Here is a 19384-nt window from a genome sequence, read left to right as displayed (position 1 = left end):
CATATATAATGACATGAGAAACATTAGTTGACTTATCCAGTGATTTCCATTGTTATCCCAACATTATCTTACCCTGTGTTTAAATTCACCCACAGACAGACTTCATTTTAGCATTTGGCAATTTGCTTATCTGAATGATATATGTATTGCAATAAACTTATTATAACCATATTGAACTGGCTTAAAAAGGTCCTCTTTTATCAGTTTCTTCAAATTATCATACCGTTCCAGGAAAGCAAAAAACACCTTTCAAATATGGTGTCTCTTGAAACATTGATCTTAAAAGGATATTGTAATTCCTAAAGTTACTTCTCCAGCATTAAAAAAAATAAAATACTAGTCACACCCTGTAAGCCACAACTGACTAACATTATAGATTCATAGATTTTTCTATTCATCTTCTAGGATCAACTTAAGACACAAACCCACAATCTGAATAAAGCGTGCATCATTTACTCCAGACAATATATGCTGAAAGATTATGCACTAATGTTACCAGCGTATAATAAATCACATGGAATATATTGTCAGATTGACATCTTGAGCTAATCAATAAAAGCAAGACAATGACTAACAGCTGAATCTATTTTCATGCAACCTACAGCCCTTAACATAGTTCATCTTGTTAGGTGTGCCGCAGCATGATAGGGATGGAAGATAATTTAACCTTGCATCAATTCGCCAGTTAAATTCCGTAGTGATGTCAGAACCACTACATCTGCCTATGTTTCAGCTTTTTGTAATAATTATATGCTGTAATCAGTTAACGGATGGCTAGTGTAAAACCAACTCACTTTAATGATCTAGAGCAATGACTCTGACCTGACATGGTCTTTTGCAATTACTGCAGCTCATCGGTGTGTGCTAAATTACGCTGACAATGCTGCCACTCTTAAGGACATTGTGCACCCACCCCTCTTTGCTAATAGCCAAACTCATGAGATTAGACAACTTGCGCCACAAACTGCAGTAATTGTATTAGCTCCTAAAGGTATGTGTCTAATGGGAATTCTGCCTCATTTAGGCATCGTGCTCCAGCTGAAGTACTTTCATCAAGCTGTCCATCATTCCCTGGATAGGTTTTCAACATTTGCAAGCCCGCTGGGAAGAGATGTGTGGTGTTTTATCAGATGTTCCAACTTCCACAGGTCAAGTTCTGAAAATGCCAGCAAGGAAAGAGCTAACAGCATCAATGAAATCTGAATTGCTGCTGGATATTAATCTGAATATAAACTTTCCTACTTGAGCAACAGTAAAAAAAATAATATCTTTGCGTTACTATAACTGTGGCACACGTAGCACAGATCCTAATTCAAACACACATAGGATGTAACAGGTAAAAACATATTGCTAAGACTCAGAAACTGAATAGATTGCTACAATTAATAATAATAATAATAATAATAATAATAATAATTTATTATTTATACCCCACCCATCTGGCTGGGCCTCCCCAGCCACTCTGGGCGGCTTCCATAAAAACCCCAAATACAATAAAATATCACACGTTAAAAACTTCCCTGAACAGGGCTGCCTTAAGATGTCTCCTGAATGTCAGGTAGTTGTTTATCGCTTTGACATCTGCTGGAAGGGCGTTCCACAGGGCGGGCGCCACTACCGAGAAGGCCCTCTGCCTGGTTCCCTGTAGCTTTGCTTCTCGCAATGAGGGAACTGCCAGAAGGCGGTTCACAGCCAGCAATCATACTTGCCTGGCATGGATTCAGTGCTCCCATTACTGGCTAAGGGATGAAAATGAGCATAAACTCGCAGGAATCACCATAACCTAGGGAGAGGCCACCATATGTTGCTGGAAGACAACTCCCATCATTCCTGACCATTGCTGGGGGTAGTGAGTGCAGGTGTCCAGCAATGCTCTAAGAGCACTACAATGGTTACGTCCATCATAGCCAACATAATGGAACACCTGCTATACATGCCATGACAGGTCTGCTGATTTTTGACCTCTAGTACAATTAAGGAATTAACATAAAATAGATATTGCACTGGACTTTTTTTTTTTTTAGATCACCACATCTCAGGACATTGAGGAAGACAATTGGCTTAATTATATTTAAGTGGGTGCATGCCTGCAGCATTGCAGCAACCTGACTGTTCTGTATAACCTGTTCATTTGAAGGCAGACCAGAAACAGGCATGAGTGGAAACCATACAGCCATTCAAGAGAAGTGGTAAACAGGCTAAATCAGAAACACAAATAGGTATTAGTGCAAGAACTCCACAGCATTCCTGTCCTTTCTCTTCATCACAGGGCTTAGAACCCAGCAGAGCATAGAGAAACCATCTGGTGCTCTTTAGAGTCATAGAGATTAACTTTAGAAAGCAAGGTCACAGGAACCTTCCAGGCCACTATGCAACTGCAAACTGCTGACACAAAATTCCTTACAAAGCCATTGAGTCTTTTTATGTGCGCACACTGAAACCGCACCACAAAATCTGCAAAAGTGCAGAATACAACTGGGAGTTGCATGCTAATCCGCAATCAAGCTTAGAAGTGTCAGATTGGGTCAGACTGTTAAAAAAAGATCATCCGCCATCTACTCTAACACACACTAACACCACTTAAAACAATCCAGAGTCTAGCAATGAATTTTTTTTTCTGTGAAATATATAAACTAGTTGCCAAATACCTCTTTCTAGAAAGAATCTCCCAAATATACTTTGGACTAATTTGTGTCAAATGCAGGCTCTTTGAAAATTTGGGTTTTCTTAAGGTTGTCCTTTCATGCAACATTTTGTGTCAGTCATCTAAAAGGCAACATATATTGAGAAGGGGAGAAATTCATCTGAATGCATGTGACAAGTCCACCAATACCCTGAAGAATAGATGTACCTGAGAATAAGCCATACTGTTCTTGAAGTTGGCAATTGGCATGTAAAGTCAACATGACAAGCAACCTTTAACACCATCTGTACAAATCCCCATGAAAACTTATATTCTCACCTCATGCCTCAAAGAATAATTGCACCCTAGGGAAACTCTAGAGGACATTCAAATGATTTTGCTACTTTGCTTCTTAAGGTTTGAGTTTCTGACAACATTATGCTTATGCCTTGTCATAAAGGGCAAATGTGTAATAGAAAATATTAATATTCCCTTCACAGAATAAGCTGATTACCTTACCAGTGGAACTACTTTAACTCGTTTTTAGATTTGATTACTATTGTATATGATAAACAATGTATTCTATAATTCTTGTTAACTTAATAATGAGACAGGGTTTTTGTCAGCTCTAAAACCCTATCTAAAACTATGTCTATAGAAGAGAGGGTGAGTAAGAAACAGCTTACATAAAATATCAATAAAATACACAGAACAGGAAAAAATGCAATCTAAACGCAAAAGAAAAACCTAACTACAGAAAGAAAATGAAAGGCTTTCTTCAAAACAAAGAAACTCATACACCACTGAAACACAGCAAAAATACAAAATATGAACTAGCTAAAATCAAAGGATAAAATGAACAGCATAACAATTAAATCGCAAAAGCAGTGCTAAAATAAACTTCACTGCTCATTTAAACTATATAAAACAGATGTCGGTGAGATGTTGGGTGCAGATGCTTCACAATTGGGGCAACCACAACAGAACATGCTCACTTTCTAGTAATCATCAGAATCAACTCTGTGTGGACAGAGCATGAAATCCATGGTTCAGGATGGCATTTCATACCATATCGACTACCAAAAAGAGGGGTCTTCTGCGTCAGTTCTGTGACTGATTTTGAAACTGAAACCCAGTGATGGGGAAACTTTCTTCCCAGGTGGTGGAAAGGGCAAGAGACAAACAGTGGGTGGAACAATGGGTCTTGTTAAGTAGATAACATTCTGGCCATTCAAAAAGCAAGCAGTTTCTATACACAATCTATACACATAATGCAACAGGCATTATGTTTCAGGAGTACGTTCCAGCTAGCAAAAGCACTAGAGGAAAGTTCAGGTGTGGATTTGAGAGAGTGGTGTTGGCCAGATAAAAAGGTCTAGAGTGCTTGGGATTGAAGTTCCCCACCCCTTTTCCACTATGGACCTCTTTCTTCACTAAGATATTAAGCCACACAACCTTCAGAGCTTCGTCTCGTGGAACCTTGCAAGGTGGCATTTCAGCACAGTGGCATCCAAGCTATACAGTGGTGCCCCGCAAGACGAATGCCTCGCAAGACGGAAAACTCGCTAGACGAAAGAGTTTTCCATTTTGGAGGTGCTTCGCAAAACGAATTTCCTATGGGCTTGCTTCGCAAGATGACAATGTCTTGCGAGTTCCTGCTGTTTTTTTTTCCTTCCCCCCCTTTTTCTAAGCCGCTTATCAGCTGATCCGATCAGCAGATAAGCCACTAAAAGCCGCTAATAGCGCTAATCTGCTAATCCTTCAATGGGCTTGCTTTGCAAGACAAAAAAACCGCTAGACGAAGTGAATCACAGAACGGATTCTTTTCGTCTTGCGAGGCACCACTGTACAATGAGCTTCCCACTGAAATACATCAGACACTTAAGTTGGTGAGTTTTCACCAGGTGTTAAAATATTTCTATTTGCTCCAGCTTTCCCTGCTCTTAGATATCAGTAGAATGGTCAGTTATTACCATTTTGATATGGTGCTTTGAATTGTGGCTTTGTATTTGATGGCTTTATTCTTCACCACCTTAGGAGGTGGTATTGAAATGTTTTAGATAAATAATATAGATAATAAGAGGGGAATAATCATCACAGCTCTGTACAGAGTTATTCCTTCCAGTTGTGTAATACCTGCCTTCTACAAAGCAACGGTCTACAGTAATTGCCATTTGTATCACTATAGCTATCCTACAATAGTATATCATGCATAACAACCTGAAACATTGAAAGCTATGATGGCGTACGCTCTGGCTCCACAGTTGGTGGCAGTAATGCTTCTGAATATTAGTTGCTGGAAACAAAAGGAGGGGAGAGTACTCATATCCTGCTTACTGTATTTTTTGCTCTATAAGACTCACTTTTTCCCTCCTAAAAAGTAAGGGGAAATGTGTGTGCGTCTTATGGAGCGAATGCAAGCTGCGCAGCTATCCCAGAAGCCAGAACAGCGAGAGGGATCCTTGCTTTCACTGCGTAGTGTTGCTGTTCTGGCTTCTGGGATTCATAATATTTTTTTCTTGTTTTCCTCCTCCAAAAACTAGGTGCGTTTGATGGTCTGCTGCATCTTATAGAGCGAAAAATACGGTAACTCAAGGGCATTTGGGTGAACACTGTGAGAACAGGATGTTGGACTAGATGGGCCACTGGCCTGATCCAGCAAGCTCTTCTTAACTACATTGTATTCAGAAGCCAACTTGAGTAACATTTGACTTGACATGCTGAACTGGATTTGTCAAGCCAAAACTATTCCTGGTTTCTGCTGAACTTCCTCTCGCCTTACAACAGAATAATTTTCCCCAGAAAGTCTTGCTAAAACTTTCCTCTTATGTCTTTAATGCCCAGAACTGTAACAATAAAGAGCTGAGACTTCCCATATGGCTTAAAAGGAATCCTGAAAATTCTCCATTGCTCCATTTTTCACAAGACGTTTCCAGGCCAAATGGCAATGATGGTGAATGAGAAGCCCATGTCTAATCTATGTCCCAAAGTTGGAAAGCAATTTCTTAACTTCCCTCTTTCTTAACCATGTCGTATTTAGCCACAGTGTAGTATTGCAGCATTGCCAACATTAACCATAGCTAATGTGAACCAGGTTCCTGCAGACCTGATTCACTTGGTTAAATTAGGGCCCTTTTGTGTTAATCATGTTCCATAGTGCAGACACAATGCTAAGATATTTAACTGAGAGGGAGGGGACAACAGCAGCCTACAGCAGCCTACAACCCTTCTGACTACTTTAGCATGATTAAGAAATTGCAGTGCTAGATTTGTACTGAGACTATAGATACCAATTCTTTATCACTCCCTTTTTCTATCCTTGCTTTCTTTTCCTATCAAACTTTTGGTTTACTGAGTAGAGAACTGCCACTCATGCTATCCAGGCAAAGCACCAACTGAGTGGCTGGGGAAATCCAGTCCGATGGACGGGGTATAAATAATAAAATTTATTAGTAGCAGTAGTAGTAAAAGATGAATAATCATGAAAGAATCTGCTCCAGACATTTGACCTAAGTACCAACCATGGCTTTGTTTTTTAGAGAGCACCTGTTGTTCGCTAGAAGAAAGGAAGCTGCAGGGCACAAACAAATGCAAATATTTGTTCAGACTTTCACACGTTTATAATGAGATATAAATGCTGGATAAATTAATTCTCAGCTGAATAACCCTGAATGAAGGGACTCCACAAGGGAGTAATCAGTTGTGGTCCCGATCTTTTATTTAGCCCTTCAAAGTGTAAGAATCCACAAGACAAACAAAGGCCATGTTTAACAGTTTAGTGCACTTGTGTGCTCACATTTGTCTCCAATCACTTATGCGTAGATAGCAAAATTGGCAAGAGGTCAGGCTGCATTCTAAATCTAACAATCATTTACTACATAGCAGGTTGTTAGGAACTAATTTTTGCTAGGACACAGTCGTTTTCTAATTATGATTACAGAGTGTTGTCCTAAGTGCTGCAAAGGAACCCCTTGAGCTCAGGAGCACCAATGGGTAGAGTCACAAATGAAGACTGAAAAATCCCCAATGCCATTCTTAAAAAGCTAATTTACCGAAATGCTATGGGGATTTTATACAATGGTGCTTGATCTTTAGTGATTATTGTGTCGTTAATGTTTGAGTTTAAAAAACAGTCAGAAAAGCTGTATGGTGTGATGTGTGGAAAGAAAAGTGAATGAATAAGGTTAAACATTTCATTTATCATATTACGACATACTATCCTAAATATCTGAGTTGAGCAAGTTGTTTCACTCTAGCCAATTTGCTGCTGCAACAAGTCTTACAACTCAACTAGGTATTCGAAAATTGCAATGATATTTCTAGATTATTTTTCTGATACCAGCTTGCAGAGTTTCATTAGGCAAGGTTGACTCTGTATTTTTAAACACACACTTGCTTTGAGAAATATAACTTCTGGAGTAGCAGAAAAAATAAGGAAACTGCAGACTTGAAGTAATCTTTAGTTCAAAGTGAACGTGTGAATCTTTCTCCCAGTTCAAACTTAAGGTGAAGTGTTAGCTGTGTCACTCTTAGAGCATTAGGTTTCCACAACTAAAATTAGCTGCCATATAATTTCATTAAATATGCTATGACACTGTGGGTATAACACCAGATTACATTAACAGACTTCATTATCACATTTGTGACACATTTAATGTTACAGATAACTGGAAACGTATTCCGTATGAATTACACATTTCCCATTTAAAATAATAATAAGGAGAGAAACTTTTTTCAATTCACATTTTGGAAAGCATGGTTCCTGACCTACTCATAATAATGGCATGTTGTTTGGTAGCATTTCCTAACACTACGTGGTGTGCATTCAGATCAGATAATTTCTATAACAGTGACTTGAACATATAATGCTAAGCATTTAGCACTGCTGAATTAATAACATATCCAATAAAGAGCTAGTTTCAATGCATTTTAAATCAAAATATTGTCGTGGCCTCTGCCCCATTTGCTTCATCTTTCCCCCACCTTTTTCAAAGGCAGAGCACAAAGGCTTAAATTAGCTTTGTAGTACTAATTGGACAGAATAGTGCAATCTGCAAAGTTGATTAATGGCCCTGTTCTCAGGCTGGGAATTGCAACTGCAAAAGAATTAGGCCTCTGAATTTGCATAGTTTCTATAATTACAACCCTCTTCAAATCTCATTTCCTGGCTAAATTTTGGCTCCACATTAATGTTTTAGTATAATTTGTACAGATTTCGCTGCTGACATGCAGAATGACGGGATACACAAGTTACATGTACCTGGCAAATCAGTCTAACCACAAGCAGTCTACTTAACACAATTGTAGAAGTTGTGGGAAGCTATTCAAGAAAGCTTCAATATAGAGTATTTTCCTCAGTCCAGTCAACACACCCTTCAAGCCAATCTTGCACAATATTGAGGTGCAAACACAGTTCTTTTCAATTTATATTAATAAAATAAAATAAAATTAAGAAAAACATTTTTAAAACATTTCGTATCTCTTTTAGGACTGTTACATCTTGAGATAACCCTACATTGGTTTGAGGATCAGTTCATATCACCTTTAGGCACAAGGCCAGCTGCCTATTTTTCTGGCCAGCTTAACATTTTTCATCATAGTGAGTGGCTTCAAGCATATCGACAGCAAAGAAGCTCTATGAGAGCTCCACTGTAGCCACAATTCAAGATTAAATATGTCACCCCACAACACACATTAGGGTTGATTAAATTACTGTGCAGAACCATGGTTCTTGCTCACAGTGAAGTTGCCATGAACAAGTAAATGCAATCTGGGCCAGTCACCTGGTTAAAATCAAACGGGAACATGCAAAGACACTATGGTAGAGAGGGCATATATGTATACCCAAGGGGGTCTGTGTAACCCACCCAAGGGGACCGTGGCACCTTTCACATGACAAAAACTACCATAGAGATATCAACATTTTCAAAAGTAGGAGGTCCAAGGTTTGGCTTTGGAAAACAGAGGGTCTCTGCAGTACAGAGCTAACTGGGAACCAGTGCAATACAGAATCAGTGGTTAATAAAGTCAATTATTACAGGACAAAAATGTGCATTTTCCTGCCTCCCGCCCCCCATCATTGGAAAAGAAGCTGTTAGAGCAAGTCAACAATAATACTTGCCCAAGAAGCATTTAGTGGACAGCACAGCAAGGTGGAAATGCCAAATGCCAGCTTTAAGAAGAACCACTGTGGAATGATTTGAATTCTATTTCTACCATAAGGCATCTGTGTGTGTTTTTTAAATATGGCAGGATTTAAGTGATTCTTTCTTCTTTTAGATAAGCGCACTTCGTCAATATGGTGCAGAAACTGATACGTCTGAGCCACAGTTCTTACCTTATAGACAGCAGGAATGATTTGGTGCATTTTTAGCCTATGAAATATAAAGACATCGTAAACGGCTGAAACTGCTAGAACAGTCACTCCTTGCTCCTTCCACAACATGCTGCAGGTGGCGCATAGCCCCGTACCCAAGATCCAGCCCCAGGTTCCTTCTGAGTAGTTCCTTGTGCAGCAGTGTTTAGTATAGCAGACCAGGGAAAGCAGAAAGAAAAGGCAAGCTCCAATATCAGCCCTTCCTACAATTCCTGCAACCGCTTCAGTATGGATGGGATGCGAAGCAAACAGCAAGCCAGCCAGTAAGGTCCAATATCCATCGCCAAACAATATTCGGGAAAAATTTGTGAAAAGACCTGTGACTGCAGCATGTAAGAGGACATTTACAAGGTGGTAGCTCCAAGGATCCATTCCTCCGATGGCATGGTTAATTCGAAAAGAGAGTGTACAGAGAGGTCGATATGACTTGTGACTCCCGCTGTGAGTAAGGAGAGTGCCCCAGAAGTCATTGTAGAATATCTGAGTCCATGGCGTTTCAGGAAGAAGGTCCTGGTTTGTCTTGATAGCTCGGCTGAAAAATAAGAGCAAAGACAAAAAGAATCAGACTACGTGACCACTACAGTCGAGATTACTAAATTATATGCACATTCTCTCTTCTTCTTTTTCTAAATTAACACAAAAAATATGTAATATCAGAGCTATTCCACTTCTTAAAATTTCATACTTTGCAGTACAAGCAGTGTTAGAAGTATCTCTTCTATTGACTTTTTGCTACAATAAATTTCCATATAAATTGGCTTTTAAAACCTTAGAAACAGATGTTATGCTGGATCCATTAAATTAAAACACCCTTCAATGACATTCATCTGAGTCTAACCCAGAAGCAATCACTTATGAGTTGATGGGTTATAATTAAAACCTAAAAGAAATATGAGTAGCTGACAAAAAAAGTGTGGCTTAAACTAGCAATTCCTTACCAGTTCCAAACTAAAACCCCAACTGGCCTTTTGCACACCTATTTTAATTTACATGATGGAATTAAATTTGCTGACATGAACTAGCAATAACTACACAAAGTTACCAGATGTATGCAAATTTTTAATCCACAGAGAAATTCCTTGACAGACACAACAAATCTGTCTAATAAAGATAATTCTGCAGCCCATGTTTGACCAACTATAGGTGGCTAAAAGATGATGGATTTCACAGGGACCTGAAGTCAAGTTTTGCTGGTAGCCAGTTCCATAAATTCAAAGTGACTGTTTTATTTTGTCCCTTCTAACCCCATATTTTCCATAGCAGCTTCCATACAGGTAATGGCATTGGTATAAACTCTGTTTCCTCAGCTACTGTATCATACCAGCTGAAATGAAACAGAAATGGAATCTCTCTCTGTGTGTGTTTATTTTTGCATAAAAGGAATCTGTTCCTGGTGTGAGTTTATACACATACATGTAGAAGAAGAAGAGGAGTTTGGATTTGATATCCTGCCTTTCACTCCCCTTCAGGAGTCTCAAAGCGGCTAACATTCTCCTTTCCCTTCCTCCCCCACAACAAACACTCTGTGAGGTGAGTGGGGCTGAGAGACTTCAGAGAAGGGTGACTGGTCCAAGGTCACCCAGCAGCTGCATGTGGAGGAGCGGAGACGCGAACCCGGTTCCCCAGATTACAAGACTACCGCTCTTAACCACTGCACCACACTGGCTTGGATGCAAAGTTGTTAATCTTGGGTTTCCTTCCCAATTGTTAGTTGCAAATATCTCTCTATTAGCAGGTCTATAGGTAAATCACTAAAAGGATATGTAACAATTAAGCACAAACACACATACAATACAGCCAAGTGTTACACTGGACAACTTTATCTTATGAATGGGATGGCTGATATTGGGCTTAGGTTGGCAAAGAAGATACAAAAAGTATGTTCTCCCACTTTTTGCAAACAGAATTAATGGAAAAACAGATTTATTCAAAATTTCAGACACAGCTATATGTTTTATGACCAGAGTTCATTCCTGCAGTGATGCAACAGAAACTGAAAGAAAGAAAACATCAGAGATCCTCACACACATTACTACCCATCCTTTTTTTTTTAAGCCAATAGAAGGTCGGTGGTTCGAATCCCCGCAACAGGGTGAGCTCTTGTTCTATCCCAGCTCCTGCCAACCTAGCAGTTTGAAAGCATGTCAGTGCAAGTAGATAAATAGGTACTGCTGCGGCGGGAAAGTAAATGGCATTTCCATGCACTCTGGTTTCCGCCACAGTGTCCCATTGTGCCAGAAGTGGTTTACTCATGCTGGCCACATGACCCAGAAAGCTGACAAACGCCGGCTCCCTTGGCCTGAAAGCGAGATGAGCACCGCAACCCCATGGCCGTCTTTGACTTTACAAAAAAATCCCCTGACAAGTCCCACTCCCATCTTCTCTTTTACCTATTTGATAACCCACATATTAGGGCCCATTTGCAGGTATCCTGGGAAAAGAGACCCTGCAGTGGGCAGATTTCCTCAAGGTCTCACTAAGGGAAGAGAATGCTGCTTTGTTACAACTAAGAATTGTGACTTGGCAGCTGGTGTCTTCCCCACAGTTTACCAACACACAAGTCCTTTTGGACCGGGATGAGGGCAGAATCCCCTCATAGGTACTGCTGCGGCGGGAAAGTAAATGGCATTACCATGCGCTCTGGTTTCCGCCACAGTGTCCCATTGTGCCAGAAGCGGTTTACTCATGCTGGCCACATGACCCAGAAAGGGATATTCCCAGGGGAACTGAAGGAGGCGGTGGTGCGTCCGCTCTTAAAGAAAACATCATTAGATCCCTCAGATCTATCCAATTACCGCCCGGTCTCGAATCTTCCATTCCTGGGTAAGGTGATTGAGAGAGCGGTTGCTGAACAGCTTGGTAGGTTTCTGGATGAAACATCTGCTCTGGATCCATTCCAGTCCGGCTTCCGCGCTGGTCATGGGACCGAGACGGCTCTGGTCGCCCTAACAGATGATCTCCGCAGGCAGCTGGATCGAGGCGGGTCGGGGCTGCTGATTCTTCTAGATCTGTCAGCAGCCTTTGACATGGTCGATCACGAACTCCTGGACCACTGCCTTGCCGACGTGGGGATCCAGGGCACAGTCCTTCAATGGCTGCGCTCGTTTCTCTCTGAGGGTGGCGCTTGGGGGGGAATTGTCATCACGCCACTCCTTGGTGTGTGGAGTGCCTCAGGGTGCAATTCTCTCCCCGATGCTTTTTAACATCTTTATGCGCCCCCTCGCCCAGCTTGTCCGGAGTTTTGGGCTGGGTTGCCATCAGTATGCTGATGACACCCAACTCTATCTGTTGATGGATGGCCATCCTGACCCGGCCCCAGACACACTGACCAGATGTCTGGAAGCTGTGGCTGGATGGTTACGTGGGAGCCGGTTGAAGTTAAATCATTCGAAGACAGAGGTCCTCTGGCTGCGGCAGGACGATATGGGATCGAGGGGGCAACTCCCATCTCTTGCGGGGGTGCAATTAGTGCCAGCACCGGCCGTTAAGAGTTTGGGTGTAATCTTCGATACCTCCCTCTCTATGGAGGCGCAGATTACAGCTATAACAAAGGCGGCATTTTTTCATCTCCGCCAAGCTAAGCAGTTGGCCCCTTATCTCTCTCGTCCTGACCTAGCCACTGTGATCCATGCGACGGTCACCTCCAGACTGGATTATTGTAACTCGCTCTACGTGGGGCTGCCCTTGAGACTGACCCAGAAACTCCAGCGGGTGCAGAATGCCGCGGCGAGACTCCTTATGGGGTCTTCGCTGCGAGAGCACATTCATCCGGTATTATACCAGCTGCACTGGCTCCCGGTGGAGTACAGGATCAGGATTAAGGTGCTGGTTTTAACCTTTGAAGCCCTATACGGCCTAGGACCCTCGTACCTACGGGACCGCCTCTCCTGGTATGCCCCACAGAGAAACCTACGGTCTGCAAACAATAACATCCTCAAGGTCCCAGGCCTCAGAGAGGTTAGGCTGGCCTCAACTAGAGCCAGGGCCTTCTCGGCTGCGGCTCCAAACTGGTGGAATGCTCTGTCACAAGAGACTAGGGCCCTGCGGGACCTGACATCTTTCCGCAGGGCCTGCAAGACAGAGTTGTTCCACCAGGCCTTTGGTCAGGGCGCAGCCTGACTCCCTCCTCTGGCAACCTGCACAGAATTTTGCTTAATTGGTTGCCATCAATTTGATTTAATTAATTTTTATAATGAAATATTTTTAGATTTTGTGATCATTTGACTGATTATTTGATTGTTGTTAGCCGCCCTGAGCCCGGCTTCGGCTGGGGAGGGCGGGATATAAATAAAATTTATTATTATTATTATTATTATTATTATTATTATTATTATAGCAGGACGAAGCATGCTAATGCATGCTCTGCGAACACGTGCAGGTAACAGAAATGGAACCCCTACATGGTTGTCGCCTGTATACAAAGGGATCCCTTTGTTTACTGCACTGCAGCACCACACAAATAATGGCCAGAGATAGGTATTGCAGCTGGCTGGCTAGAGTTCATATAGGTGCCTCAGTGGCTTTCCTGGTTTGATTGATCTTCCTCAATCTAAGAAAAAACATCAAATAAGAGAAGCTTCTCCAGAGAGATTCCTCTGTCTTGTTTTACTTCCCCTCCCCTGGACTGCTATGAAACAGGTAGAGAAATCTGTCTTCATAGGCCACTGACACTTCATGACAAAAACGCTTCTGTCATAATTGAACTTTAAAGGATATAAGGGGTTTATAAAATTCCTATTTTACTTAATTTTCTTGTGACTCTAATGGAACACTTATTTAAACATACTGAACTTTATGTATGAGTGATGGCTGCTTTGTCTTTAGGTGCATGCCTCTATATCTGTTTATGTTTAAGCTACTTTAACATGCTATACTATTTGTTTCCAAAGACCTTTTGATGTTTATAGTGTAACAGTGCTCATATCATCTCCTGTGCCGAGACCTGCTCAAATATGATTTTCTTTCATAGCAGGCAGTAGAGATATACAAACTCTCTCCTGTCTTAATTCCTGATTTTTATGTTTACAAAGAATTGATTGTGAACCCCATACTCCTATGCACATTAATAGGCATATCTTCACTTGTATATAGTCCATGTATGAGTATGTTGCTGTTGTTTTTAAGTATTTGAATGAAACAGCCTAAGCCAAAGAAACTAATGCATGAGTAGACCCAAAAATAAATGTGGAATAAGTAAGCTCCTGGCAACTGTTGATGTACATCACTTGCATTTTCAGTAGACTGCAGTTATCCTGATACTTTACAATGTAATTTCTATTCTTGGTCTGGTCAATATTTGACCTATATGTGCATGTGTTCTTTAGAGCAGACTTAAATTGGAAATGCTCATATCCAGCTTTTGTTATGAGAAATCAACAGAGTTCTGTACAGGTGTTAAGAGTTCCCACTCCAGTGAATTCTTGGGAGCAGGGATGAAGGTTGCACAGGAATTTGTTTCATAAGCCTGAGATACCTTGTAGAAGAAAATAGGTTTTGTATTAAGTCTGTTGAAGCTCTTCAGTTGTACGGTGATGACTGGTGGGAACTACATGAAAAGAGAACTTTAAAAATTCCATTTCAACTTAAAACTATGAGACGGGTCACAGATCAGTAGCAGAAAGCATGCTTTGCATATAGAAGGAACCACATTCAACCAATATGTAATTGATGGACTTGCACATAGTATTACTGTGCACTGGTAAACAGATTCAATTGTTTTACTATTCAAACAGCTACTTAGTTTCCTACACTAAACTTTATTGAAACTACATTTAAGAAGGAAAACATTTATTCTAAACCATGTATCAAAACTTTTGAACAAAGTGGATGTTTGTCTACAAAAAGGATACTTTTTAGAGACTTAATATCCATGCTCCTAGACCACTTGTTTGCCCTAGAACAAGACTAGCATCTATATGTGGTTTCTGTTTTGTGATAACTAGCAGTCATTTCATTGGGAACAAAGTCATTTTGTTGGGAACAATACTACTCTATTACTCCATTTTTAAAATAAGTGGGAGGGGAATAGAGAAGAGAGAAATACCTGGAACTACTTTTAAAAAGGCAATAAATGAATGAAGAAAACTGATAAAAATGCAGTAATTGCTTACTATTAGGTGTCTAGAAAATAAAACACCCGCTACACACACCTGTTAAGTATTAGAAGAGAAATGGTCATGATGCTAAATCAATTGACTGATACTAAATCAATTCCAACTAAAAATAAAAAGGTACTGACTTATTTAGGCTTTACAGCAGGTGAGACTAACTTGACATTCTCCAGTTGTTGTTGTTGGGCTCCAACTCCCATCACCTCCAGGCAGCATGGGCCAATGGTCAGGGATAATGTGAGTTTCAGTCCAAGAACATATGGAGGGCTATAGTTTCCTCATATGTCCTTTAGAACGATGCATGCCAGGAAAGCTATTCCTTGGAGCAGTTACCAGAAAAGCCTTGGAGACTGAACAACTACAGCATCGAATGGTAAACGCTGCTATCTCAGTTATGAGGGTGCTTGCAACGCCTGAATCTTGCTACTTTCAGCTGTGCAGGTGTGATCAAGTTGTTTTTTTCTTCCTCCCCAAATAAAAAGAAAAATTCAAGAAGAAACTAAGAACAAATGGTGGGAAGGTTTATTTCACCTATTAAATGTTTGTTGGCCAAATCAAAAGCAATGTTTGAAGCAGTTTCCTTAACACCTTAGCAAGTGCTACAGACACTATCTGCACAATATTCAGGTGGTTAACTTCTGCAGGAAGAATCTAGGTTAAAGGAACCAGCAAACATTAGATCACTACTATCAGCTAGTTTTCTCATGAAGATTTTATCTTCAGATTCTAGTCATTATTCCAGCATTACAAATGGGGATTTAAAAAAAAAAAATCTGAAAGGCAAAAGTGTCACAAGGAGAGCCATTTGTCAAAGTTCCAGCAGAACTGGCACTTTTCTGTCAGCCACAGATATTTTCAGGCTCAATAAGTGAGTCTACCCCTTTAGGTTTTAATGCCTGCCCATTCTGCGCATCCCAGGGGGAATCTGTGGCTTACTCATAATATCACTAATGGCTTGTATTTTTAAATATATCTTGTATTGTCAAAATGGCTAAAAGAAATATTGGGAAAAGATTGAAAGTCAAGGCAAAGGACTTCCTTATTTCCCCACCAAAAGAAGAAATCTATTTATGGAATACTGAAGTGATGATATTTGTGCATAGTGCATGCAGCTGGCTCACATTTTTTAAAAAAATAACACTTTCCAGAGATTAGGAATAATTTTCTAGTCTTTGGCCTGCTTCTATGGGAAAAACAGAAAACCAGGCAAGCCCATAGGACATATTATCTGAAGCTGTGGCTATCCTGAGAATTTCCTCCCCTCACTTTCTACAATACCCAATGGGGCGGGGGGGGGGGCTTCCAAAAAACTGCAAGAACAACATTGCAGCAGTACAGCGACCTTAGGAAGAAAGGCGTCAGGTGACACCAGGGCAAGATTCAGAGTAAGGTCAAGCAGACATTTGCCACTGGAGATACAGGTATGTTGGGACTAGAATAGATGATCCACTTCTGGTTCTGTGATTCCGTGGACGAATTATCTACTGAAAGTGTGAAGAGGAAAAAAATGCTGCATTCCCTCTCCAGCCTTCATCCCTTGCTTGCCTTGAAGCAGATCTTCCTTTATGACTCAGACGTTAGAGTTAATTCAATTTGTGCATAACAGCAGCCTGTGCCTCCTATTAACCAGAGGGGTAAGTGCAATCCGCTCTCTATAAAACTGTCTACCAAAATTGATGAGAGAAAGTGTATGGTTCAATGATGAAGGACAAAGTTGCTTGAAAGGAGAGAGATGATGATACTCAATGACTTAACCTATAACCCTAAGCTGATCCAAATGATATCACTACAGTGGCCCAAACACTTTCTTTCTTTCTTTCTCTCTCTCTCTCTCTCTCTATCTCTCTCTCTCTCTCTCTCTCTCTCTGTGTGTGTGTGTGTGTGTGTGTGTGTGTGTGTGTTCAACCATGTGTCTGGCTTCAATACTGTTGTAACAGTTCCCATATGCTATACGTACTAATCATGAAACACTCAGGCATGTTAAGATAAAAGTGGCATTGCTGGTATCAAAAGTTCCACAAGTAGTTTCAGGGTTTTTTCAGATGCTGCATACATAATCATGAGCAAGAAACTGTGTCATTAGTACAGTTGGGTCTGATCATACTTGAGTTTAATGCTGCTGCCCAGCATAGATGCATGACAAAAGAGTCATCAAACTTAATTTATTGCTCTCTCAAAAACAAATAATGGTTTACTTACCTTGCTGTAATGGTGTAACATTTATGCTAGTTCAATTAACTCCTAATCACTACAGGGTACATAAAATGGGATACAGCTCAGATATACGACACTGAAAAAGAATCTCCACCGCACCTTTCTAAGTGTGTTATATCATGTTTAAGCATCCACCATTGTGTATAACTGCAACAGGAGACTCCACTGCAATTATCTTACTTTTTACAGTAAACTATGTGAAAGAAAAAAACTAAATAGATTAACTTGGCAGGGAAGTGTTATTAGAATATGATGTCTAGAAGTCAATGAAAGTCCCTAGAAACATAATAATGCTGCCCGTAAGCTCAGCAATCTTGAACCTTCAGCATTATTAATAGTGTAAGAGTTTGTGCTAGCATTTTATAATTTTTTTAAAAGTCCAAACAAGCAAACCATCAAGCTCAAAGTAATAATAAAAACAGGAAGAATAAAATTACAAGATAATAAAAAGGAATGAATGGCATAAAATATATTCCATAGTGGAATACAAGATGTGTATTTGTACCAAACATACAAAATATTCTTGAATGTTGCCAAATAAATTCATTTCTAATGGGAACGTGCCAACCATGAGATTGTTTGGTCATATAAACCACAAAGAAACTAATTCGGAGGGGTCTCACATCACTCCTGGTGCACATATTTTCTGAGTCAGTTTTTCGGAAATGGCAATGAACATGACTTTTTTAAAACCACAGATCCACAGAATAAACAGATGTGCCATTCCACCCTTGAGATATAGAATCAATTGTTGAGAAGCAAGGTCAGGACTGGCACCATCAAAAATGGATAGGAGATACAACTTGGCATCCATGGTGACCTGTTTGCCAACAATACTGCCAATCACCTCTACAACCTGTTTGTGTACATAGCTATATCCCCACCACATATGCCAATATGTTCCTCGTACTTTACAACTCCATCAGCATAAGGGGGAACCAGATCTTACAATATGGGTGGGGTTAAAACTAGTGGTGGACCACCTTCAAAGAATTCCCCCTAATGTTAGCAGGCACGTATCTAAAGAGACAAGTGGGCCAGCTCTTAAGCCATTGAGAATCTTTCAGTTCTCTATTATTATTATTATTATTATTATTATTATTATTATTATTATTTGGTCCGTCTGTTACACTGATTTCAAAGTAGTAAGTAGAGAGAACTGGAATTGTATCAGTAGGGAACATACCATTTCAGGGCTCTAACAAAGTGCTCTTGCCATGCTAACAGTGCTCTTGCCATGCTAACATTTGAAACTAAGCCACAATTCTACTTTAGGCTTTACTTTCTTTAAATCAATGCGAAATAATATTTGCAATCTCTCAGATTCTGACATCAAGATTATTCTAGGAAGAACTATGTGGCAGAAGCAGTTCCAATTTCCTGACCTGGATATTATTACCAATGGAGGGGCCCAGATTTGAAGATACCTGGAACCCAAGTAGAAAATATACATAGGGTGAGGGCATCAGTTGCTTTGTTATAAGGTGAAAGACCTTCGTATGGAAGCAACTCCTGCTGATACTGCAAACAATTTTATTCAAACATGTTTCTAAGGAGACCTGCCAATCTAAGTCAGAGATAGCTAACACAATGCCCTCCAGATGTTGTTGGCCTAAAACTCCCATCATCCCTGACCATTGGCTGTGCCAGCTGGAGTCAAAGGGAACTGTACTCCAATGATTTTCAAAGAACAAATCTCATAGAATAAAACAGAATAAAATACCATAAAAAATTCAGAGAAATGTAGTTTCTAGAGAACCCAAGTCAACAGTAGGATGAATCAATATCAGCCTTCCAGGAATGCTTCAGTAAAAAGAAATGTTTTTAGCCTGCTCAAAACCATAAAATAGTTACTGCATGCTATATCTATAGAGATGCAGTTTCATATGGTAGGTGCTACTCCAGGTAACCATAGGCATGTGTGTGATGTTGCACGTCTACGCTGCAGCGGCAGGCACCCACAATCCTGGGGGCGTGATGACACCCCTGAGAAGTGGAACATCATTGGATGTTCACATACTATGCATTGGCCCCGATTCACAAGTTGGATGTTTTAAGTAG

The 19384-nt window shown here is 40.4% G+C and overlaps 1 protein-coding gene across 1 annotated transcript in view; it reads right to left on the bottom strand.

Annotated features, from left to right (window-relative positions):
• Positions 1 to 19384, bottom strand: part of TMTC2 (transmembrane O-mannosyltransferase targeting cadherins 2) — a 198539-nt gene that overhangs the window by 106280 nt on the left and 72875 nt on the right. Inside the window, exon 2 of the mRNA XM_082240978.1 lies at positions 8961 to 9531. Within this exon, the coding sequence (XP_082097104.1) occupies positions 8961 to 9531 (571 nt within the window). The remainder of the gene's footprint in view (positions 1 to 8960; positions 9532 to 19384) is intronic.

Source organism: Podarcis vaucheri (assembly GCF_965113315.1).
Source record: "Podarcis vaucheri genome assembly, chromosome: 10".
Classification (NCBI taxonomy): Eukaryota; Metazoa; Chordata; class Lepidosauria; order Squamata; family Lacertidae; genus Podarcis; species Podarcis vaucheri.
The sequence above is the reverse complement of the archived record's forward strand: the minus strand, read 5'-3'. Positions and strand labels throughout refer to the sequence as shown.